This window comes from Jatropha curcas, chromosome 2, assembly GCF_041381405.1.
Source record: "Jatropha curcas cultivar XTBG-Jc1 chromosome 2, XTBG_Jcur_1.0, whole genome shotgun sequence".
NCBI lineage: Eukaryota > Viridiplantae > Streptophyta > Magnoliopsida > Malpighiales > Euphorbiaceae > Jatropha > Jatropha curcas.
In genome coordinates this window covers 26,492,298-26,515,908 of record NC_143152.1, presented here as the reverse complement: position 1 = coordinate 26,515,908, position 23,611 = coordinate 26,492,298, and the positions used below count along the sequence as shown (strand labels likewise).

Here is a 23,611-nt window from a genome sequence, read left to right as displayed (position 1 = left end):
TGATAATGGCAGCAGCTGGATCTGGCGTGCTGATAGTCTAAAATCACTCGAAACGGCTGGATACATGATTTGAGAAAAGTTCCAAATTGACTAAATATAAAAAATTGCAAGGCATATATAAATTTGGACTTTTCGATCTTAATTAGTCGCCAAGCTTGAAAATTGTGTATATTAATTTTTGAAACCATGTCATCTAAAGAAAAATCCTCTTGTAATGATAAACGAATGAAGCTTCTTTGGTTAAAGTTATTCTTTTGACCAGGGACAGCTGGGCATTCTGATAATCCATTTAAAAAACAATTTAAACACTCATAAATTCATAATTTAATCTTAATGCGTTTTGGAACATAAAATTCAAGGTATTATAATCTGAAAATAATTCAAGGTACTATAATCTGAAAACACTCGATATCTCACTTATTTCATTGTAGAAGATAGGAACTCGCTCATTGTTTCAGCTTAGCTCGAATCTATTAATGTTCAGCTTGAAAAATTATTAAGCATTATTAAGCTCTTATATATATATTAAATTTATTCAAAAATTGAGACTCTAACTTGAGCTTTCGAGTTGAACTTCATGTTGAGCTCGAGCTTTCATTGAGCCGAGTTCAAACTTAAAATTTTCAAGTTCATCAAATTTCGAATAGAGCTAAATTATATCAAGCCTAATAGATTCAAGCTCGGCTCGTTTATTTCCCTAGTGGAAGACATCGTTTGTGTGCGTCCTTTAGGATTCCAACCTATGAATTCGCCAATTATGAGTTGGGCAGGTTTGTTTAGTCATAATAGAATATAATGTAATCAAAACCATTGTAATTACATTTCATTATAAGCCGTAATAAAATGTCTAAAAATTCATTTGACCAGCATATCACCCGCATAAACACAGGTCAGTTCAAGTTTTAAGATAACAAAACCTTCAGAAGAACAGGTGAATAATAAGAGGGTTATCCATCTCTAACAATTCTTTTGTCAAAGAACTGTTCTAACCCAAACACAATAAGCAACTAAAAGAAAAAAAAATCAAAGAATCAAACGATAAGTTGCTGGAAATTCATAAGGCTCAATAGAATTCTAATTGGCAAGGCAACAACACAACACATACAATGCTAATCATAACAGAAGCAAATTAGAGGTTTTAGGAATTACAAAACGTTAAGTGAGAGACTCATCGATATCGATCTTAACAACTTGGTCCTCTTCAAATCGATCAGGTTTAGGCGGAGAAGAAGGAACTGGTATTCTCGGCGGTCCTCTACCTTTCTTCTTGTTCCGAGGCCTCGCCTAATGCAAAATTAACCACCATTTTATGCTTAATTATAATTTATCAACAAAATTTAGCAAAATTAACCTAATATACTCACGTTCCCAAACGAATGGTTGAATCGCTTCCCCTTCGCGGTCTTCCTGTCTCCTCTTCCGCAATACACTGTAACCAAAGCATCAGAACATGAAGTAAAACTGAAAATAGCATGATTATAACATGAATTTAAAGAGAGAGAGAGAGAGAGAGAGAGAGAGAGAGCTAGTTTACCAAATGGGACTGAAGAAGAGGAAGCGGTAGAGAGAGAAAGGGACAGAGTTGGTGTTGAATAGGAAAGAGAAATGCCTAGGTTTTCGGATTGAGACGACGATAAGCGAGAAGATGAGTTCAGTGACTGAGGAATAATCGGTAGAGCTCTCGCTATTAACGACGCCATCACTGAGCTTCGAGGATAAGGTCCTTGCTCAGACTTTACAGACCGCTTATGAAGAAGCTATCGCTTAATTCTTTTGATGGAGTGGATCCTGGGCCAGTTAAAAGACCTTGTCCAGTTATGAAATAAGCGGAATTTATAACAAATTGGCCCAAAAGAAATTTACTCAAGTGAAGGGCCTGTTAGATTGAAACTCCAGAAAGTATAAAATATAATTTACCCTCTAAAACTGTAAAAACAAAAAGAAGAATCAAGTGCACAATAATAAAAGAATGAATTGAAAGTAGGATGAAGCATTAGATAAAAAGATAGCATCAATAAGAAAGAAGGTGAAAGAAAAATATCAATCACTGATATACAACACAATGGTTAACAAAAGAAGTTGTTTCCAAAGAAACTAAAAACTAAAGAAGTGCAATTACAAAGTAATTCTTTTGTTTATTGGAAATGATACGATTTCTAGAAATAAATCATGTAGTTAATTGCTCCCAGTTCCTCTGAGGTTGAGTAGTTTCGAACTAGAAAGCAAGCTGGATATATAACTGAACATAGTCAATTTTTCCTTTCTAGACCAATCTACAGCCTTAATATGAAAAACAGGAAAAAGATGAGAGCGTGATTAGTGGCTCTGTCTATGTAACGATTTCCAGGTTCCAGTTTCTAATTCTGGAATCTGGATGGATGGATTGGTAGTGGAATTTAATTGAAGACATTAGTTCTTCTTCTTACCCAAAGTTTCTTTTTTCTTTCTCCATCAATATCAGAATGAGAAACGTTTCTCATAAAATGTTAGATTATAGGCTTGGCCATGCCAAGACAATTATCCTCTCTAGTATCATTATTACTGCTATAATCTTTATTTTCTCTGCAGATTGTTTGCTCTCTGGGGTTCATACGCAATCTTCTTCAATTGAAGTTAAAGAATTAGTTGATTCAGAAGTGTCACAGTTTCGGAAAAGGCCTCGGATCAATTCAAGAATTTCACAGCCGTGTTCTTGAATTTTTTGACAAGAAATGTCAGGTTAAATTTTACATGACATGGATTTCACCTGCAAAATCTTTTACAAGAAGAGAGTTCATAGCAATTGAAAGTCAGTTGAAAGCTCACCCTTTTGGATGTTTAATGATTTTATCAGAACCTTTAGATTCTAAAAAGGGTATAGAATCCTGAAACCATTGATTGGTCGCAGAAAGTCACCGCAGTTAAACCTCACTAGGCATTTCTTGTCAAGAACACGCCAGCAGAAAATGGTTCCAAGAAAAGAAGGATGGCTACAAAGATCCTGGAGAGATTCCATTAGCACAGAATCTTTCTAATCTTCTTAGACTAGTAGTTTAACACAAGTGAGTATATAGCAGCTCTTGAAGTAGATTCTGTGTTCTATTTTCTTGAAAATTCACTTTTTTCTTCTCCTTCCGTTACAACATTTTTTTAGTTCAATATCAACAAGTAACCATTAACGAGGGCATCACTGAGCTTGGAGGAAAGGTCCTTGCTCAGACTTCACGGACCGTTTAAGAAGCAATCACGAAACTCTTGTGATGGAGTGGATCGTGGCCCATTCAAGGCCTTATCCAGTTAACCAATTTATAACGAATCTGACCCAAAAGGAATTTACTCAAACTCATTTGAAGATTCAAGTTTTACGTTGGCAACCCAGTTTATAGTCCCTTTAGAAACGGATCCATAAATGGGCATTTTGGGTTTGGTTTTGGATCTAATATAGTTTCATGAGCATCTACTGCAAGCCCATTTATGGGCCTGATTTGCAAAATTCCTCTTCAAACTAGTTGTTGGAAGGGATATTTTAGTTATAATTAATGTAATGATATTTTTAAATTAATGTTTGTAATATTTTCTTTGTTAAATATCAAAGAGGAGTTCCTAACGAAGAAGATGAGGCAAGAATAGCAAGATAGTCAACATAAAAATTAGCTTTTTTTCTAAATATGGTGAATACGACGATCTCAATCGAGTTTAAAAACTTTCTAACAAATAACTCAAGTTAATGAATAGCGCGAAAAGCGGTATCATTATCGTTGATCTATTAAACCACGATTAGATTATCGCATTCAATCAAAATCCTCGGAACACCTAAAGATCTACCTATCTTCAAACCTTCTTAAAGAGCCCATAGTTCGGCAGAAAGAATGGAACAAATTTCAAATCTAGCTACAAAACCCTTTAACCAAGCTCCATTATTGTCTGCATTAGACCTATAAAATGTATTTATTAATTTTTTTATTTTTTCTAATTGATTAACAGAAAACAAATACCAATTCTACCAAAAGGAATATATGGAAAAATATTATAAAAAAAAACAATGATTAAAGGTGAGTTATAAATTCAATTTATATAAAATTATTTGTTAAAAGAGCTAAAACGTTTATACTTCATAACTGGAAGAAAAATATTAGTTCATACTAAAAAAGTGGAAGAATGCATGTATGTCAATTAAATTAATTTTAAAATTAAAGTTTCTAATAATATAATAAACAACACATTAATTAAACAGTAGTTCACCAATTTATTAAATAGTTGGTGAAAAGGTTCAAGTAATATAATTTTTTAAAAAAAGGATACGTAGAAGTCTATATGTTTTGGGTTATAAAAAATTTGTGTACTCCTTTTGGCCTACAGCTTAGTTGAAATAACTGAAGTTCCAAGGAATCAGGTACAAGATTTATATCTTAAACATAATTACAAGTAACATGTCAATGTCATAATACAAATTTTAGAGTTTCAAGACGCACATTTCCACATGCTCTCGTAACAAAACAGAAAGTGTTTCCAGTTATTCATCAACAATAGAATAGTTCATTTACAAGTTAGCCTTTTCTTACTACCATAAAAGAAAGCTTCCGTTCCTTCAAGTTGCTGTTTCTTGCAAATTGCACAATTGACATTGAATATCAGATCTAGATGCAACTTCCTGTAACGGCAATTGTAAGAATCTTTGGCAACAATAATCTCTTACAATATAATTAATATCAACTCTCCAGCCAACATATCTTATCGAGGAAGATAGGTTTCTAGTTAAAAAGAATCCGAGATGAGTAAGCTACAAGTTGCTCTTAATAAATATTCTTCAATTCAATTTGGGAGTGTCCAAAAGTTATACAGTAGAACGGTAATATCATGTATTATCCTATATTGGTTTGAGATAACGTCTTTATTCAAAACGTAAAATTTGAACAATCTTTCTCCATTTAAATTAACTTTCCGAGAATGAATTAATCATCGCAAACCAATCTGTATTAAAATTAACCTCTCTAAAAAAGGTGATATTTAATAGAATCTACAGGAGAACACCGCAATCATATTATTTTAACAAATATTTTCTTTTTGTTGAATTACCATTTTCAACTCATATCGATAATATGAAATCTGCATTCCAATGTATACTTGTATAATATCTATCGCCAGGAGTGAATTTAATTTAAGATCTCTAATTGTAATTATTGTCACTAATGTAATTTGGTAGAAATATATATACTCAGTGCATTTTGATTAAGTGATTTTAAAATTATTTTTAGAATTGCGAGATTTATTTTTAATTAGCTTCTTAATTAATTTAAGAGGTGAAAGTGATCCTTCTAAAATAATCAAATACAAGTTATGAGTTTGTGTTGATAGATATATTTTAGTGATTTCATTCACTTGTTTGTCACGCACTCTTATCTCACTAGCAAGAGATAACAAGAAATCGATCTTTGAAATTATTTATTAAGACTTGATACTTAAAATTAATTATATTAGAAGTCATTTAAAAATAATAAACCTAATATGCATATTTTATGAATTAAAATGTTCAATGATTTAAGATTCAATTTGTTTAATCTAAAACAAATCTTTGAAATTTATTAAATCTAATAACCATCTGAATATTGTAAGAAAGGAGGTGAATAGAGAGAGAATCTACCTCTTCAAATCAAAGGAACAAAGACTACAAGATTTTAAGGCTTATAAATCTTCTATACGTAATTTTTTTTTTAATTATTAATTATGCTTTGATTGGGTTAAATTATACTCTATTTAAATATAAATTTTATTTTTAATTTTCCAACAATCTTGATTTTCTTCATTTTATTATTAATATTTACATTGCGTCTCATGCTCATTGTTACAATATAATGTGAAAGCTTGACAATCAAATAGCTATAGAAATGTGGGTAGGCAGGCAATTGGTGCTGGTTTCTATACCTTTTCGGTTTGGTAAACTAAAAATCGAATCGACCCAATTCAATTTTAATGATTTAAGTTTTGATAAATTTTGTTTGATTGATTTTTATAATTATAAAACCAAAACCCAATAATATATACGTTGAAATTTTATTAATGTAATTATTTCGGTTTTGATAAAATTTTTTCTAAAAATTCAATTTTTAATTCAAAACGAAATTGAGTAATCTCTAATAAAGCTTTTGAGTAGATAGTCAACAGCATTGTTAAAGGAGACATTTACACACTTTGTACATAAAATAAGAATAAATTAAGGAAAACAGCAAGCGGACACCTCAATATTGGGTACATGTGCAATTAATATTAATTAACAATTAGAAGGGTCAAAGATCTCATATAAAATTAATTAAAAGGTTTGGTTAAGATTAACACTCTTCTTATATATATCATTATAAATACAAGGTTCATGAATATCATTGAGTTCCCAAGCGAGTTTTTAAGATAGAGAATATTTAGGAGTAAAGCCAGGCACGTGACTAACAGATGAGCCAACGTGCAACCCATGTGACTGTAAAGTTGGGCCCACGGCCCACTCACTAAACAGAATCTAAGGGGTCAAAAGGGCCACTCAACCATGTCCACACATGGCCTTCTTAGACCAACCCACGTTACATTAAAATATTAATATTAATATATATAAATATATAATTCATAATAATTATTATTACATTTATGGAGAGACCCATACCGTTTTAACAATTTTTTTATGCTTCGGAACATGCTTGTAATAATGACATTGGAAGCTATCATTACTTCGAACTAAAAAATTTTGTATATAATATGATATCCAAAAAGAAATAAACAAGCAGAGGTGAAGGAGAATATTAAAGAAGGCTAAGAACATTTATATATGATATTCTGATTTAATTAATTAGCCTATGCTTTAGTAGCAAAGGAATCACCACAATTAAACACACTATTTTTTATGAACTAATTTAAGAAAATAAAAAAAAAATTAAATAAAAAAAAAAAAAAGAAAAGCAACTAAAAAATAAGCAAAATCCAGCACACATGACATGTAGTAGAGGGATACTTTGATTGCTCTATACCTCCCCATGTATGATACAAAATATGTTGGTGAGTTTTGGCTCTCAAAAGTCACAGGCGGGTAACTATAGTTCAGTGGTGGTGAGTAGTAATAGTAGCATTAGCAGTAATAGTAGGAGGTGGAGGAGGCTTGCATTGGTAGCATTTGGCAAATAGCCCAAAAGTGTCAACTTGCTTGACAAAGTTAGTCATGCTAGCCCACCCACCAAACCCAAAACCAACCACCAATACCCACACCACTATGAACGCGTTTAACGCGTACATCGCCGTCCAGCTTGGTAAGAACAATGGAGGTTTCTCTGCCGCATTCTGCAAAATCACAAATCACCATTCCTAGTTAAAATTCAACTTAAAAAAAAACAATTGAGATAAGATAATGATCTTCTGTAATCTAATCACTACTGTGATTAATTATATTTTATAATCATTCACGGATGTAGCGAGGCTACCAGACTAACCACGTGTTTTATTCTTTCAGCAACAGCGGTTTCAAATTCTAAACCGCTAATTGAAAGACAAATGTGAGAGCAAGAAGGGGTCCAGTCATAGCCAGCTAATTGAAAGACAGAGAAGGACTGTCCAACTGTAGCATATATAACTAAACGAAAAGGACTCGCCACCTATCTAAATATACTTTTATAGTTTTATATTATCTTCCACTATATTTCCAAATCCAAGTCTTAAATGCTCTCTTTGTACACTTGCGGGCTATACTGGCACTCGGGCTCTCATTTATTAGGACACTACTGTGCATTTTGGGATTCCCCATCAAACGCGGACCGTCCACTAACTATGTTTTGACAAACATACCCTTTCCAAATCCACTTAATTACAATTACACCAAATTTTTACTTTCATTCAATTTTTCTAACATCAATGAATTTTTTTTCTCATAATAAGAATAATTAATAAATATAAAAAAATCAGGAATTAAATTTAAAAGCGAGTGAGCAAATGGGGGATTGGGAAGCTAAAGAAGTGAGTTTTTCACTTTTTTTTTTTTTATTTTTTTTATTTTACCTGTCTGGCGGAGGCTTTTCTGTAGGTAAGCATATGGGCTAAGGCAGGGATAATGTAAACGGTGAAGCTGACCAAAAGAGCTCCAACAGCTGAATTAATGGGCCCAAAGAAAGGGAAGATAATTGCTAAGAACCAAATTGGTATAACCACCGGCAGCCTAGCAAGTGCTCTTAGACATATGCTCTTTGTGTCATGCATCCCTATTACCTTCTCCCATACGAAGTACAGCGGTGTGCAGGCAAATCCAAATGTTATAAACTGCATTGTTCCAAAAAAAATTCACCTCCGTCAAATTAGATTTATATAACATGAGCTCTCCCATATACCAAATCAACGAAAATAAAAAATTTTATGAATATTAGTTTTTCTGTGCATGTATATTTTCATTCTTTGTAACTCCCAAAACAATGGAAACTTTTCAAGGAATTTAACCTGATGAATAAGCATTAAGATGACGGCAGCATCACGGAAGCCGTTTTTGGGAAGGAGAGAGAAGGCATTAGAATGGTTGAGAAGTTCATCTCCAAAAGCCCAATAAACGGCGGAAGCCGACGGAAGAGTTAATGTGAAAACGTAGAGTGTAGCTAACAAATATATGTACTTGAACTTTTGAGGCTTCCACATGGCGTGCATGATTTCTCTGTAAGAAAAAAAAAAAAAAAAAAGAAAAACGAAAATTAACTATATACATTATTTTTTACTGCCATTGGATTCTTAGTTACTACACAACTAGACAAAATTATCAATACTGTTTAACTAAGATGATTAAGAAAAGACAAACAAGCAGGATTATGTTAATTACTTTTGAAACAACTTAGAATGGAACTATATATTTAACTGTTCAATTGTCCTAGACATAGAGAAATGGATGTGGAAGCAAAAAATAAAATCTGCATGATACTGTCTGGGGGTCTCGAACTCCAAGGAGACCGGCAAAAGCTGCAAAGAGAAGCCGCGTAGAAGCAAGTGAAAGAGGCGAAAATTATAATAGTGCGGTTAAAAAGTAAAAGCTTACACAGTCACTGCGTGTCCACCAAAGGTGTAGAGGATGTTGGTTGCTCCGGTGAAGTATAGCACCAGCTTTTTTGGACCCGTGTGGGTTACTCCTTCTACCTGCAAGGACGTGAAAAATTATACCACAGGCTCCTAAATTGTTAGAGATGGATGGAGCTTCTGTCTTTAAAAATGTTACCTGGCCGTGAACAACGGCGGCTATGGTGAGGTACCAGGCGGTGTAAGTGGTCATGCCAAGGCCAAGAAAAGACCAAATGCGGTAGTTGTGAAAGGATGGGATAAAAACTGTGGTAGCACAACAAGCTCCAAAAATATAAGTCCATGTCCTCTTGTCCAAGTGGTCATTGATGTAGTAAATGTTACTGTATTGATCAAAGAAATAACAGTAGTTAAAAATCAATGAAAAGCAAAATCCAGATTGGATTTCTTAGCAATTAATGACAAAAACTAGAAAATAAAGAAAAAAACATGTATCTTGCCTTGCACAAGCAATAAGCTGAATAACAGATCCAAAGAGTAAGAAAGTACAGTTGAAGGCAAGTCCTGCTGCCTTCCAGTACGGACCCAGTAGCCCATCAAGAACTTCAAACCACTGTAACACAAACAAAAAAAGATTAAAAATTAGTATAATGTGCTTTTTATTTTAGTACATAGCAGACATTTTGGGTCATTGTAAGAAAAAGGGGGAAAAGATTAAAATTTTATTTTGAGGCCTTGAGGATTAGATATCAGTAGTGGGTATTTATAGTTTTAAGCAAGAGAGCAAGAAACAAACCTGGATAACATGGTTCTTGAAGCTAACATTCTCCTTTTCTTTTCTAGTTCTGTATTCTATGTAGAGAACACTTATAAGGTAAGCAGTCCAACTTCCCATAAGTCCATAGAATATTTGGAACAGTATTCCTGACAGCATACCCAGTTGAGAGAACGAATAAGGCAGTGTCAGTAAAACTTGTGCTACCTGCAAGAACAAAGAACAATAACAGAATATTTATTTATCGTCAAAATTTGTTGTTAAAAATGATTAGTTTTGTCATTTGATGTATATACTTGATTAGAAGCGCAACTGAACCAAGCATCCCAGGCGGAGCCTCCGTGCCAGAGAAAGCTTTTGACATTAAACATAGAGTGTTCATCTTCTAGTTCTTCTTGTCTTGCTTCATTTTCTGTCTCGCTAAAGTTGGGGACAATTGCTTCTTCTGCTTGCTTTTGCGGCAACATTGTCTTCGTTTTTCTCTAAAAGCAACGTCTAAATCCTGGTAGATCTGAAACATATAAAAGACAGTAAATGAGACAAAAACTTATACTCTAAAACGCAACCCCAGAAAACGAAAGCCAACATATATATTAGATACAAGCAAATAAACCAGACGCTCTTCACTTTATAAAGAGTTAAACTTGGTATAAAATTTAAAAGAAAAGCCACAAAAAGAAAAACCGCAAACAGTTTTCGAAAACAAAAAGAGGTTGCTTGCTATAGCAGAGTTCACTAACCAAACTAAAGGGTCTTGAGATGTCTCTTTCGCGTAAAAGAATTGCAGAAGAAAACCCAAATCACAGATCCGTTGCTTATCACTGACTAAGTTTTCAAAGCTTGTCTTTGGCTTGAATTGATATATCAACTTTTGCTTCCCTGTTTTCTGGCTATCAATTATGTGCAGTTGGTTGGACGAGAGCAGAAGATGGATAAAGAAAGAATTTTTTTAGAATTTTCAATTCCAAGATTTTGCAGAGATAACCATAAATGTCTTGAAACAACTCGATATAATTAAAGAAACAAAGAAAATCTCTCCTGCTATAGATCTCCTTAGTAAAGACTTGACTTTAAATGCGCCACCAATTAATCTTCACAGACAAAAGGCAGAGCCGAACTCCAAAGACGGCGAGACCTCAAAAGAAGGAAAGTGAAAAAAACCAAACTTGTTTCAATGGTCACCTAAGAGCAGATATATTGAAGGAAATGAAAAAGACCCTTTTCTGTTCTCACACCTATTTAATTATACCATATCAAGTTAAAACAAGCCAATATATATAATAGCGCTACACCTAATATTGCTGCTGCTGCTGCTGCTACTGTGCAATAGTGTTCATATATTTGGCTTTGAAATTCCTTGCTTTCTCACACTCACTGATTAACTCACTCTTGTTCCTTTTAAAGTGGAAGTTGAAAGCGAGAGACCAAACCCAAGTTCCCTGTATTCCACTTCTGATTCGATTCCTCCTTTTGGGTTTTGGTTTTTTTTGGTGTGTTTGACAAAAGAATTTAGAGATCTAAGCGACAGAGACTTCGTTCTCATCACTAGTTAGCCAGGGGACTCGACCTAACCATGGACCTTGCATTTTATAGCCCGAGGGAACTGCTTCAACGTCTACAACTTTAATAATCCTCTTCCCTTCAGTTTCAATCCATTTTTTACTTTTCTATTTTATATTCAAAAAATTCATTTTTTGTGATGAGTTGGAAGTTTTACCGACTCGTGCTTTTATCAATCGGATCAAAATGTAGCACATACCCTAAAATATCAGGCCATGGACAGGTCTGAAAATTTTTTTTTTTAATATTTGTCACTAATTTAGAAAAAATGCATTTTTATAAGGAAATGTTGACAAATCAAACCTTCACTCAGTAAGTCGAAAATTAATTGAAACACCTTCCATTATTATTTCTATTTTTCCTTTTAAGGTAATTTAATGATGAATAATAGGTTTAATGTATATTTGATTTTATATTTCAGTAATAATTCAAAATTGCAGGGAACCATCGTGACTTTTCAGGGAATCATCGTGACTTTTCTAAGTGATTATTTTTTATGGCCCTCTTGACTTTTCAGGAACCATCGTGACTTTATATTTAATTTACATTTCAGTAATAATTTAAAATAAAATATTAAAGTGCATGGTCATAAATAAGCCCAAAAAAATTATTATGATATAAGAATATAACCATTTTTATGATATATTATGATATACAATTACATTTTTTTATTTTTTAAGTGAATATAATATTTTTTTATTCTAATGTGTTATACAAATAAAAAACATTAATAAAATTTTAAAATAATATTTAATAATAAATTCTTATTTTTAAATAAATATAAACAAAATGATGATAAAAAATATTAATTTGAAAATTTCATTAATAATTATTTTTCGAGGTTAATAGAATACAAATAAAAAAGTATTCAAATCACTTATTAGCTTATGCGAAAAAATTTAAAAACGTAGCTAAACTAATCAATAGCTATTAGAATTTCTATTAACTATTAGTTGTTAGACAAGCTAGCTCTTAGATACGAATCAACTATCAACTATATGAATTAGTTAAACCAAATGGCCTTAAAGCGTCAAGAATTAATATAAATAACATTTTTTTTTTTTTTACACTTATGTGGTATGCATATGAAATTCATTTTGAAAACAAATCACAAAAAAATATAAGAAATATATTAACTTTTCTTATGTATAAAAGTTGGATAAATAATAATAATAATAATAATTAGCACTATTAAACCCAATTCGTACTTTTAACCTGGCTAAAAAAATGAGTGGATGGATATTGACATAACCGATGAGTTAATGATTCAAATAGTAGTATATATATATATATATATATATATATAATAAAAATAATTAAATATCAAAAATACTAGTCCTGATCAATCGAATTTATACAAGTCAATCAATTCAACCACGAATCATCCAATTCAATCTGATTCTCTTCTCTAAATGGTTTAACAGCAAAATCAATTTGATTTTAAGGCTGATTCAGCAGTTTTTGAGTTGACTTGGTGGGTCGGTCCGGGTTTAATAATAATAATAATATTATTATTATTATTATGTTAATGGGGCTATGGCAGAGTGCCTAATTTATTTCTAACTTCAGAAATCAGAATCTGTCTCCTATCTCCCTATTTGCATCAGTAGTTAATTGTATTTACGGCAATAGTATACAGTAGCATAAAATTATGCAAATACTTTTTGAGAAAAGGATTTTAATAAGCTCAGATCCAAATCCCAGTCAATAATTCCATGAATTTAAGTTCCCAATTAATTCCGTCTCTCACTTATTTATGTATTTTTATTTTTAATTTCTCATTTACTAAATAATTTTAATTTACCGAGATTCTATATAGCTCCCTCCCTCCCTGTTCTGTTCCGCAGTCACGACGTAGATTTCTTTTTCCACCCGCATGCCATACCACGTGTTTCACACCATTTGCCATATACTGAAGAAAAAAGAAGTGCATTCCAACACGATGTTGATGCCGCGAGTGGCGGTACCGGTCCCTAATATCAGATGCGATAGGATTTCGCAATCGAACGCGGGCCGCCCGACCCAACAGAAATGTTAAATGGAGGCCCATTATTATTTTACCGGCTTGCCTTTTAACTTCTAATAGGTCAGCGAAGCTGCACACGTGTCCATTCTTTTTCTCCCCTACACTGCTGGAGTTGGCTCGAGCCGAGCCATGATGGCCCCCGCCAAAGGTTTTTCGCACGCTTTAAAAGGAAACACGCGCGCATTCAACACCCCACTTGCCGCCGGCTCATCATAGGAACATATATACTTCTTTTACGGCTACTATGGCCCATTATCCACGGTCCAAAAAACTTTATATTTCAGTCCATTTAATGTTTAATTAATTACAATTGTATTTAGTTCTTTTTCAACGATCCAATTTATAATTACTATAGCTAGAGACGTGATTTGCTAATTTAAGTCAACACAATGTGTTACACAAACCAAATTCACATTCCATTGCATCTTTTTTTTTTTTTCTAAAAAAAAAAATAGTTAATTCGATGAATTGAAATTTTCAAATTGTCTTCCCTGAATTCGCTTAAAAGAATTTAGATAAATATTACTAAAAAAAATTAAATTTTCTTCATTGAGATTAAAATTTTAGATAAATTGTCTATTAATTTTATAAAAATTAAATTTTGAAGAAAAAGTGAAAGATACCTTCTGTTAGGATTGACTTACAAAATCTGATCTACTAAAATTTATTTTTCATTTAGTATTGAAAGATAATTACATTTGTAAAATTGATAATAGAAATAATATTACATCAATTAAAATAAAATCTTAAGTCATTATAAGCAAATATTCTATTACAAGTTTGCCATTTTGATATCCAGTACCCGACCCGACCCAATTTGTTGTTTGGATCAATTAACTAACTTAGTTAATTGCATTTATTAATAACTTATTAGTAAAGAAAAGAAATAATTGCATTTATTTGGATCAATTAACTAACTTAGTAAAAGCAAAGACAAGATGGACATAATCTGGAAACAAAACAAAGTGGTGGTGGCAGCCAAAACAAAGATGGTATTGGTGGCGGTGGTGGTGGCGATGGTGGGTGAAGGTGGCCACCACCACCACCATGTATGGTTTCAGGGCTAAAAGAAGTGCATGTAAAATGGAAAATGTGTTCCGCACAATCCCTTACAAAACGCACACGCTGTCCCGTTCAAATGGGGATTTGTCGGCTTGGTGAGGGTTCCAATCGAGGCCCGCTTCTAACCCAATAACACAAAAATAAAAATCCCAATATGTTACTTATTAATTATTACAATTAAAATTAAACTCTTATTTTTTTATTTTAAAATCGTTAAACAATAGTTAAATTTAATGTTACATAAATTGATTTAAAATTTTGCGAGTTACCTGAAATTTTTTTTATTTTAACTACCATTTCATTTGTTCTGTTTGAAAAATTATTATGAAACTCTTAATATTTGACATCATTAAATTATTTCAAAGATATTATTTTTTTTAAATCAAAAGATATTAATTTTATTGTTAAATATCTCTGTAATATTGAATTATTTAACCCTTTTTACTTAATATATTGTTATAATTTAGTCATTTAAAATTAGATTATTATTTTGTCACTCACTTAATAGCAAAAATAAAATTATTTGCTAACAACTAATCAGGTTTAACAGGGTAAAACTTATAAATTCTATGGTAAATTTTCAAACTAGTAAGGATGAAAAATTAATTTTGGTCAATATTTAGGATTTTAAAGTAATTTATGCTTTAAAAAAATTTTTTTTTTTTCACGTGTCGATGACTTTGGATTTGGAGTTGGTGACTTAACATTTTGACCAATAAAAAGTGCACATGGTGAGGTGGCACAGCCAATGAGAGAGAGCCGTTTAGATTATGTCAAACTGAAAAAAATGTAAATTTTATTTTTGTTTTTATTTTTTTGTCTTTAAATTAAACTTTTTAGTGGCAGATGTAATGATTAGTGAATGGATTTTGACGCCTCAGGTCTTTTCCACGAGGATAAAAATTCGGAGTTGTGTTACACATGGGCCCCTCAATTTCTAACATCAGCATTTTCATTTTTTATATTAAATTATGTAAAATTTTAATTCGGTAAGATACGCAACTGGTATTAGTTATTCAACTGATTAATATTCGTAAACTCGTGATTTTATTTAATTAGTTTTTGTTAGTAAATTATGTTGTTATTAAGAAAAAGTTTTTTTTTTTTTTTTGTAATTTGACACTGATTTATGGATAAAAAATAAATTTTAAATACTGGGTTGTATATTTGTTTCAAATAAAAATAAATTTAAAAATGAATGGAAGTATTTTAATAAAATATGTGTTAATAATAAATATTAATTTTTATCTTTTATTTGTAGAGAGTGTTTGGTTTAGTCATTTATTTTTATTTTTTGATTTAAATTATATTTTTATTTTATAAATCAAATCTAAAAATAAATTGTTAAAGTATACCGTTAAATATCAAAATACTGTTATTTTTTAAGTATACAGTTATATGTTTGGTTAACAAGCATAAAGAGATAAAAGATTAGGACATCAGTGTAAAGATTATCATGTCAAGTTGTTACGTAAACAAACCACGAAGCTAAAGCGGATTAATTTTTTATTTTTAATGTCGCGTTTCGCATTTGACTAAAATCAGTACATTATTTTTATTATTTATTTATTCGGTAAGATAATATTTATATTAATATTTAGAATTTAAAAAAACGGATTAAGAAATGTTATTCTCTTTAACGTGCGGTGAAAAACTATTTAAAATCTAAAGACAAATAATATCTACTAAAAACAACAAATTTTACCTACATTTAGTGTTTTAATGAAAAGTTAATAATTAGTGAAAATAGCAATTTTTTTTTAAATTTATAAAAATATAAAGATGGTCAAACAGCGAGTTCTGAAATTTTCTTTATACTTCAAGTTTAACGTCTGTACACGCTAATGTTTACATAATATTAGTTTGAATTAAATTTATATTTTCTTTTTATAATCTTACTCCTAAATATACTTTAATTTTGTTAGATCTATGGGCAATAAAATAATGTCTTTATAAAAACAACTTATCCACTATATATTAAAAATAAATTTAATATTAAAATTAAAATTAACAATTTAAATATTTCTTTAAAAATATTACATAATTTTTTTATCAGAATTACATGTATTAATAATTACTAATTATTTTATATAAATTAATACTATGTTTAGTTTAAATTATTGATTGTTTATAGTTGTTAGGAGCTGTTTGTTTGGTTTTGTTAAATAAAAGTCCTATTCTTTAGGAAGTCCTATTCTTTGGGATTGTTAGGATTTTTTTGCTGTATTTTTTCTTTTATCGTTGTGCTATTCTTGTAAGGCTATATATTGCCAGGTCTGATTTCAATGAATGGTGACTGGAAATCCAATTGTTTGAGTTCTCTGTTCAATCAGTTTTTCTGCTTAAACTTAACAATTGGTATCAGAGCTCCCACTGAATTTCTGAAAAAGAAGGAAGATTGCAATCTTCAAGTAATCAAACACAGAGAGAATGTCAGATGACAAAACCTTAACAAAAATTCCTCACTTCGATGGTCACTATGATCATTGGAGTGAATTGATGGAAAATCTGCTCAGAGCAAAAGATTTATGGAGTTTGGTGGAGAAAGGTTTTACGGAACCACTAGAAGAGACGAGATTGACCGAGGCTCAACAGACGCAGCTTGATGATGATAGAACCAAAGATTATCAGGTAAAACATTACCTGTTCCAGGCAATTGATCGAACCGTCTTTGAACAAATCTTGGACCGTCGCACATCCAAGATTGTTTGGGACTCATTGAAGCGAAAGTTTGGTGGAAATCAAAAGGTGAAGAAATCACTTCTTAATGCATTAAGAAGAGAGTTTGAAGTCTTGGAGATGAGAAATGATGAAACAATCACAGAGTATTTTGCTAGAGTAATGCTAGTTGCTAATAAAATGAGAAGCAACGGAGAAGAAATGCCAGACAAGAAAATTGTGGAGAAAATTCTACGCACCCTAACTGACAAGTTTACATATGTTGTAGTATCCATCGAAGAATCAAAGGACACTGATACTATGTCCATTGATGAGTTACAGAGTTCATTAGTGGTGCATGAACAAAAATTTCGTCGACCCAGTAACAATAATGAGGATCAAGCTTTGAAAGTTGAAGGTAGATCGAACACAAGCAACAGAGGAATAGGAGCTTACAGAGGAAGGGGGCGTGGAAGAGGCAGAACAAGTTTCAACAAGGCAACTGTTGAATGTTATAGATGTCATGACTTAGGACATTTTCAGTATGAATGTCCTAAGAATAACGGAGCAAATTATGCTGAGCTCGATGAAGAAGATGTGTCATGGCTCTGCCCTGGTTAGTATTGTCCGCTTCGGCATAGTCCCCGGATGGCCCGGATGCCCCTACACCTCACGGATTTGTCCCTTGGGCCAGGGGTCACCCACTCTGCCAGCCCAAAAGCGCGCTAACCAGTTCAGATACCACCCCTCTTTATGTACAGGTCGTTTACCTCGTCCGTAGCCGATGTGGGACTCACCTAAGGTGATGCCTCCTGATGTCCAGGATGTCACAAGATGAGTTGCTGTTAATGGCCTATGTTGAACTTCATGAAGCAAAGAGAAGAGACGCATGGTTCCTAGACTCCGGTTGCTCAAATCAAATGTGTGGTGATGAAAGTATGTTTTCAAGTTTAGACACAACCTTTACTCACAGTGTCAAACTTGGAAATAATACCAGAATGAAAGTTACTGGAAAGGGTACTGTGAAACTGTTTTTGCAGGGAAACTGTTACACTGTTGGAGAAGTGTATTGGGCACCGAAACTCAAGAACAACCTTTTATGCGTTGGACAGCTTCAAGAAAAGGGGGTAGCAGTGCTGTTCAAAGGTGGAGCATGTAGCATTTATCATCCACAAAAGGGAAAAATCGCAGAATCGATTATGAGTGCAAACCGAATGTTTATTTTGCTGGCAGAATCATCAAACACAACAGGTGAAGGAAAATGCCTACAAGTTTTAAATACGGATCAATCAACACTTTGGCACTATCGTTATGGCCATCTCAGTTACAGAGGCCTCCGTATTTTGAAACACACAAACATGGTAGTAGGTCTGCCACAAAATGTTGATCCAAGCATCACTTGCGAAGCATGTATGAAGGGCAAACAACATCGGACTCCCATTCCAAAAAGAAGTCAGTGGAGAGCTTCTGAAAAATTGAGTCTTGTTCATGCGGATTTATGTGGTCCAATTACGCCATCTTCAAGCAGCGGAAAAAGGTATTTGTTGTGTTTTATAGACGATTTTTCTAGAAAATCATGGATGTATTTTCTTCTAGAAAAATTAGAAACATTCTATCTTTTTAAATGTTTCAAAAATTCTGGTGGAGAAAGAGATTGGAATGCCCATAAAATGCTTAAGAACAGATAGAGGAGGAGAATTCAATTCTGCAGAATTCAATGACTTTTGCAAACAACATGGAGTAAAGAGACAACTGACCACAGCCTATACTCCACAGCAAAATGGAGTAGCTGAGCGCAAAAATCGCACGGTGATGAATTTGGTAAGAGCTATGTTAACAGAAAAAGGGGTACCCAAGAAGTTTTGGCCTGAAGCTGTCATGTGGGCAAATCATGTCTTGAATCGATCTCCAACACTTACAGTAAAAGATATTGACACCAGAAGAGGCTTGGAGTGGAGTGAAACCAGCAATGGACCATTTTTGAATTTTCGAATGTGTGGGATATGTTCATGTCGCAGATGCTAAGAGAAAAAAACTTAAAGACAAAAGCATGGTTTGTGTTTTATTCGGAATCAACGGCGAATCAAAAGGGTACAGGTTGTTCAATCCAGTTGAAAGGAAAATCATAGTGAGTCGTGATGTAATCTTTGATGAAGATCATAAATGGGATTGGGAGAGTTTTGAGGATGAAGCTGATTTAGATTGGGAAGAAAGCATCGAAATTCCAGCAAAAGGAGAAAACACAAAACAAACAGGCTCTGCTTCACATGATGTTACTGAAACTACTGTCGAACCTATTGTTACTGCCTCATCTGCTGATGAATTTAATGCACCAAATAACGAATCAGAATTGGCTTTAAGGGACGGCAGAAGTCGACGTCCACCTATATGGTCAACTGATTATGTGTCCGGTGAAGGATTGTCTGAAGAAGAAGATGTTAACATGGAAGATGATATTAATATGGCTTTTTTACTGGTTTCAGATCCTGTAAACTATGAAGAAGCAGTCAAGAGCTCAAAGTGGAAACTGGCCGTGTATGAGGAGATTAATTCCATCGAGAAGAATCAGACTTGGCATCTAGTCGTTCTACCTGCTGGTGCGAAGAAAATAGGACTTAAATGGATTTATAAAACTAAGCTAAATGAGCTTGGTGAGGTTGATAAATACAAAGCGAGGTTGGTGGTGAAAGGCTACACACAAGAGCATGGAGTTGATTATACTGAGGTTTTTGCGCCCGTGGCTAGAATGGACACTGTAAGGATGATCATAGCATTTGCGGCACAGAATGGCTGGACACTTTATCAGTTAGATGTCAAATCAGCCTCATGGAGAACTGAAAGAAGATGTTTTTGTAGAACAACCAAAAGGCTATGTCAAGAGAGGGAATGAGCAGCTGGTATACAAACTTAACAAGGCTCTCTACGGGTTGAAATAGGCACCTAGAGCCTGGTTTAGCCGAATTGAAGCCTACTTCATTAAGGAAGGATTTGAAAGCAGTTCTAGTGAGCACACACTCTTTGTTAAAAGGAAGGGAGGTAATATTCTTATTGTAAGTGTGTACGTTGATGATTTATTTTTTACTAGTAATGATGAACTATTATTGGGAGAGTTCAAATGTTTTATGAAAAGGGAATTTGATATGACTGATCTGGGTCAAATGAGGTTTTTTCTCGGAATTGAAGTCATACAACGTTCAGATGGCATTTTTATATGTCAAAGGAAATATGCTGCTGAGGTTTTGAAGCGATTTGAGGTAGAAAATTTCAACTCTGTTTGTAATCCTATTGTTCCTGAACAAAAAATCAGCAAAGATGAAAATGGTGTCCAGGTGGATGCAACTCTTTACAAGCAGATTGTGGGAAGTCTGATGTACCTTGCTGCCACTCGTCCTAACCTAATGTTTGTGGTAAGCTTAATAAGTCGTTTTATGGCTTGCCCAATGCAACTGCACTTTGCAGCAGCGAAAAGAGTTTTAAGGTACTTGAAAGGCACAATTAATTTTGGTGTGTTCTATAAAAGGGGCGGAATTAGTGAATTGATTGGTTTCACTGATAGTGATTATGTCGGCGATATGGAAGATAGCAAAAGTACTTCGGGCTATGTGTTTATGATGAGTGAAGGAGCAGTAGCTTGGTCATCCAGAAAACAACCTATAGTCACCTTATCAACCATAGAAGCGGAATTTGTTGCCGCCGCTGCGTGTGCATGTCAAGCTGTCTGGATGAGAAGAATACTCAGAGAGATTGGACATTTACAAGCGGAAGGAACAAAACTTATGTGTGATAATGCTTCAACTATCAAACTGTCAAAAAACCCAGTTTTACATGGACGTTCTAAGCATATCAGAGTAAGGTTTCATTTTCTTAGAGATCTTACCAAAGAAGGAACAGTTAACTTATTGTTTTGTGGCACTCATGATCAACTTGCTGATTTATTTACAAAGCCTCTCAAGTTGGAAGCATTTCAGAGATTGCGCAAGAAACTTGGTGTGTGTGATGTTTCAGACTTAAACTAATTCTTGTCTAGAGAAGAAGAAGTTTAAGGGAGGGAATGTTAGGAGCTGTTTGTTTGGTTTTTTTAAATAAAAGTCCTATTCTTTAGGAAGTCTTATTCTTTGGGATTGTTAGGATTTTTCTGCTGTATTTTTTCTTTTATCGTTGTGCTATTCCTGTAAGGCTATATATTGCCAGGTCTGATTTCAATGAATGGTGACTGGAAATCTAATTGTTTGAGTTCTCTGTTCAATCAGTTTTTCTGCTTAAAATTAACAATAGTTAGAGATTTTAGATCTTCAAGTTTAGATAAATTTCTTTTATAAATAGAGTTTTAAACTCCCTTGCGGGTGTCAATTGCGATAAATTTTTAAAAGGATAAAATTTAGAATAATATTGTACCAAGAAGATTAATCTCTTTGCCGATACTCATCTTCAAACAAAAAAATTTCAATTTTTTATATTTGTATTTATTATTTCTATGGAAATATCATAATATACTTAAAATATTTTTTTTTATTAAATGAATTGCTATAAGTTTTCAGAAAAAGGAAAAAGCCACAAAGCCCACATTTGTTCTTTAGGGTTTATAGTTATAAACCCATGTTTTAGGAAATTACATATTTAAACATAAATGGGGAATTTTTTAAATTTAAATAAGAGAAGTAAATTAATTAATTTACTGTATTGCAACATGACCTTAATTACCTTGATAAAAAAAAATAAACAAATTATTATTTGTAATATTGCAATCGGAAATATTATAAATCAATTGTAACAAATTATTAAAAAACAATCAAAAGTGGAACATTCATGCTCAAATTAGGGGATTTGTAAATTAAAAAAAAAAAAAAAGAAGGCAAAAATCTTTGTTATGATCTAACATCAAGATTGAAACTTTAATGATAAAAAATATATATATAACAAATGCACTTATGAATTAAATAAAGTTTTGGAATTAAATTTTCTTAAAAGTAAAATTCTTGTACTAATCCTAACAAAAGACAACATTAATGGGAGGTAATAATGTAATCATGAAATAGCTAGTGGATCTTTTTGGACAATACTTTTGTTGGAAGGGCATGCTTTTTGGATGAAATTAATGAGTTAATTTCCAAAATAAATATCTTAATTTTATAATAGTAGATAGAGGATAAGGAGAAGTAGCCAGAAACGGTTGGGTCAGTGGTGGATGGGCCCATTTATATATGAACTCAAAGGCGGAAATTGCCTTTTGTGTTTTTGATGCCTCCACTCACTCAAAAAGAAAAAAAAAAAAAAAAAAAAAGAAAATTACTTGATTCAAATCTCACAATTTTAGGGTAAACAAACAATTTTACTTCAACTAGTGATAAAAACTAAATAATTGTGCTTTTTTTTTTTACACGTGTTTCCATGTCGAGACTGACAATATTATTTAAGTAAAATCCTTCTAATAGTGGCGGCTTCAGATTTTAAATTTTAATATTGCTGATAAATTTCATCTAAATACAGTAAAGAATTATACTTTAATAGTAATGTGCTTATATTGCAAGAAAAATATTTATTTACTCACCATCTATGAGTTCACCCAAATATCAAAACAATAATTAATTACCATTTAAAAAATTACTATTTTTTTTATGTTATTTTGTACTTTTTTTCCAAGGGATCTTAAGGATGTATTTTTCATAGTAAATTAATACAAATATGTACTTTTTGTATAGGCCATTTTTTTTAACAGCCAAAAAAATCTTTTTTATTATTATTAAAATCAAGAAAAACTTAACGGGCTACATAATCTAACTATGAACTAATAAATCCTCAATACACTCAACTTAACCGGAAAGAGTTAAAAGTGAAAGAATATGAGACTGCGGTATGTTAAGAAGCAAGAGCAAATAGGCTATTGAAGAGCAGGAAAAATTATACCTACGTATAGGCAAGATTATTGTACTTCTACCTATGTAAATTTTATATCATAATCTCTAACCATTTGTTTGAAAAAGGAGATTGTTTTTAGAGGAAAAAAAAAATAAGATGAAAAATATTAAGGGAAATGATTTTCTTTTATACGAGAGGGTGAGAAGAATATCTAATAAAAAAAATATGCACTATTTTTTTCCAGAAACCATAAAAATTAGAACTTCTTCAAATTGGAGAAAAAAAATGATAAAAGAATTAAGAAAATCATATTGTTTAATGTGAAATAAGTTTCATTATTTTTTCTAAAAAGAACCTAAATTTATTTTGATAATTTAAATTTAGGGCATACATGTTTATATTTGTATGCAATTTGAAGAATTCATTATTGCCTAGCTCCTCAAATATATATAGACAGCATGTACTATTCTTTTCATTTATTTCTTTATTTTTGCAGATAATTAGCAATAGGGATGAACATTCGGCCAATTCAGTCGGTTTAAGTAAAATTTTTAACCAAAATTTTTTTTTGACTTAACCGAATTTAATCGAACCGTTTTAACCGAATTAATTTTGATTATTACCGAATCAAAGTTAAAGAAAATAAAAACTTAATTAACCGACCGAATTAATCG

The 23,611-nt window shown here is 32.3% G+C and overlaps 3 protein-coding genes across 3 annotated transcripts; 1 reads left to right on the top strand and 2 right to left on the bottom strand.

Moving 5' to 3' along the window:
• Positions 1-1,031: 1,031 nt before the first annotated feature.
• On the bottom strand, positions 1,032-1,792 carry PSRP4 (plastid-specific ribosomal protein 4). The gene is made up of 3 exons (XM_012232500.4): positions 1,535-1,792; positions 1,365-1,429; positions 1,032-1,284 (listed from the first exon to the last, which is right to left on the bottom strand). Exons 1-3 carry the CDS (start codon positions 1,698-1,700, stop codon positions 1,156-1,158), a joined length of 360 nt encoding a protein of 119 aa, XP_012087890.1. The 5' UTR covers positions 1,701-1,792; the 3' UTR covers positions 1,032-1,155.
• Positions 1,793-6,932: 5,140 nt separating this feature from the next.
• On the bottom strand, positions 6,933-11,025 carry LOC105646618 (auxin transporter-like protein 2). Its single transcript, XM_012232501.4, has 9 exons — positions 10,516-11,025; positions 10,072-10,286; positions 9,797-9,982; positions 9,501-9,613; positions 9,200-9,383; positions 9,023-9,120; positions 8,440-8,647; positions 8,008-8,265; positions 6,933-7,296 (listed from the first exon to the last, which is right to left on the bottom strand). Exons 2-9 carry the CDS (start codon positions 10,240-10,242, stop codon positions 7,060-7,062), a joined length of 1,455 nt encoding a protein of 484 aa, XP_012087891.2. The 5' UTR covers positions 10,243-10,286; positions 10,516-11,025; the 3' UTR covers positions 6,933-7,059.
• A 5,828-nt stretch (positions 11,026-16,853) lies between these two features.
• LOC149498491 (uncharacterized) lies at positions 16,854-17,702 on the top strand. The gene has a single exon (XM_089717336.1). It carries the CDS (start codon positions 16,854-16,856, stop codon positions 17,700-17,702), a length of 849 nt encoding a protein of 282 aa, XP_089573462.1.
• Positions 17,703-23,611: the final 5,909 nt, after the last annotated feature.

What these genes read in the sequence shown, in the direction of transcription:
- PSRP4 (XM_012232500.4), bottom strand. Translation starts at nt 1,700, where the DNA reads ATGGCGTCGTTAATAGCGAGAGCTCTACCGATTATTCCTCAGTCACTG. An exon ending in CTCTTCTTCAGTCCCATTTG is followed by an intron (nt 1,430 to 1,534) that starts GTAAACTAGCTC and finishes CTTTGGTTACAG; the next exon opens with TGTATTGCGGAAGAGGAGAC. An exon ending in TCAACCATTCGTTTGGGAAC is followed by an intron (nt 1,285 to 1,364) that starts GTGAGTATATTA and finishes ATTTTGCATTAG; the next exon opens with GCGAGGCCTCGGAACAAGAA.
- LOC105646618 (XM_012232501.4), bottom strand. Translation starts at nt 10,242, where the DNA reads ATGTTGCCGCAAAAGCAAGCAGAAGAAGCAATTGTCCCCAACTTTAGC. An exon ending in TCAGTTGCGCTTCTAATCAA is followed by an intron (nt 9,983 to 10,071) that starts GTATATACATCA and finishes TTGTTCTTGCAG; the next exon opens with GTAGCACAAGTTTTACTGAC. An exon ending in GAAAAGCCTCCGCCAGACAG is followed by an intron (nt 7,297 to 8,007) that starts GTAAAATAAAAA and finishes GTGATTTTGCAG; the next exon opens with AATGCGGCAGAGAAACCTCC.
- LOC149498491 (XM_089717336.1), top strand. Translation starts at nt 16,854, where the DNA reads ATGTCAGATGACAAAACCTTAACAAAAATTCCTCACTTCGATGGTCAC.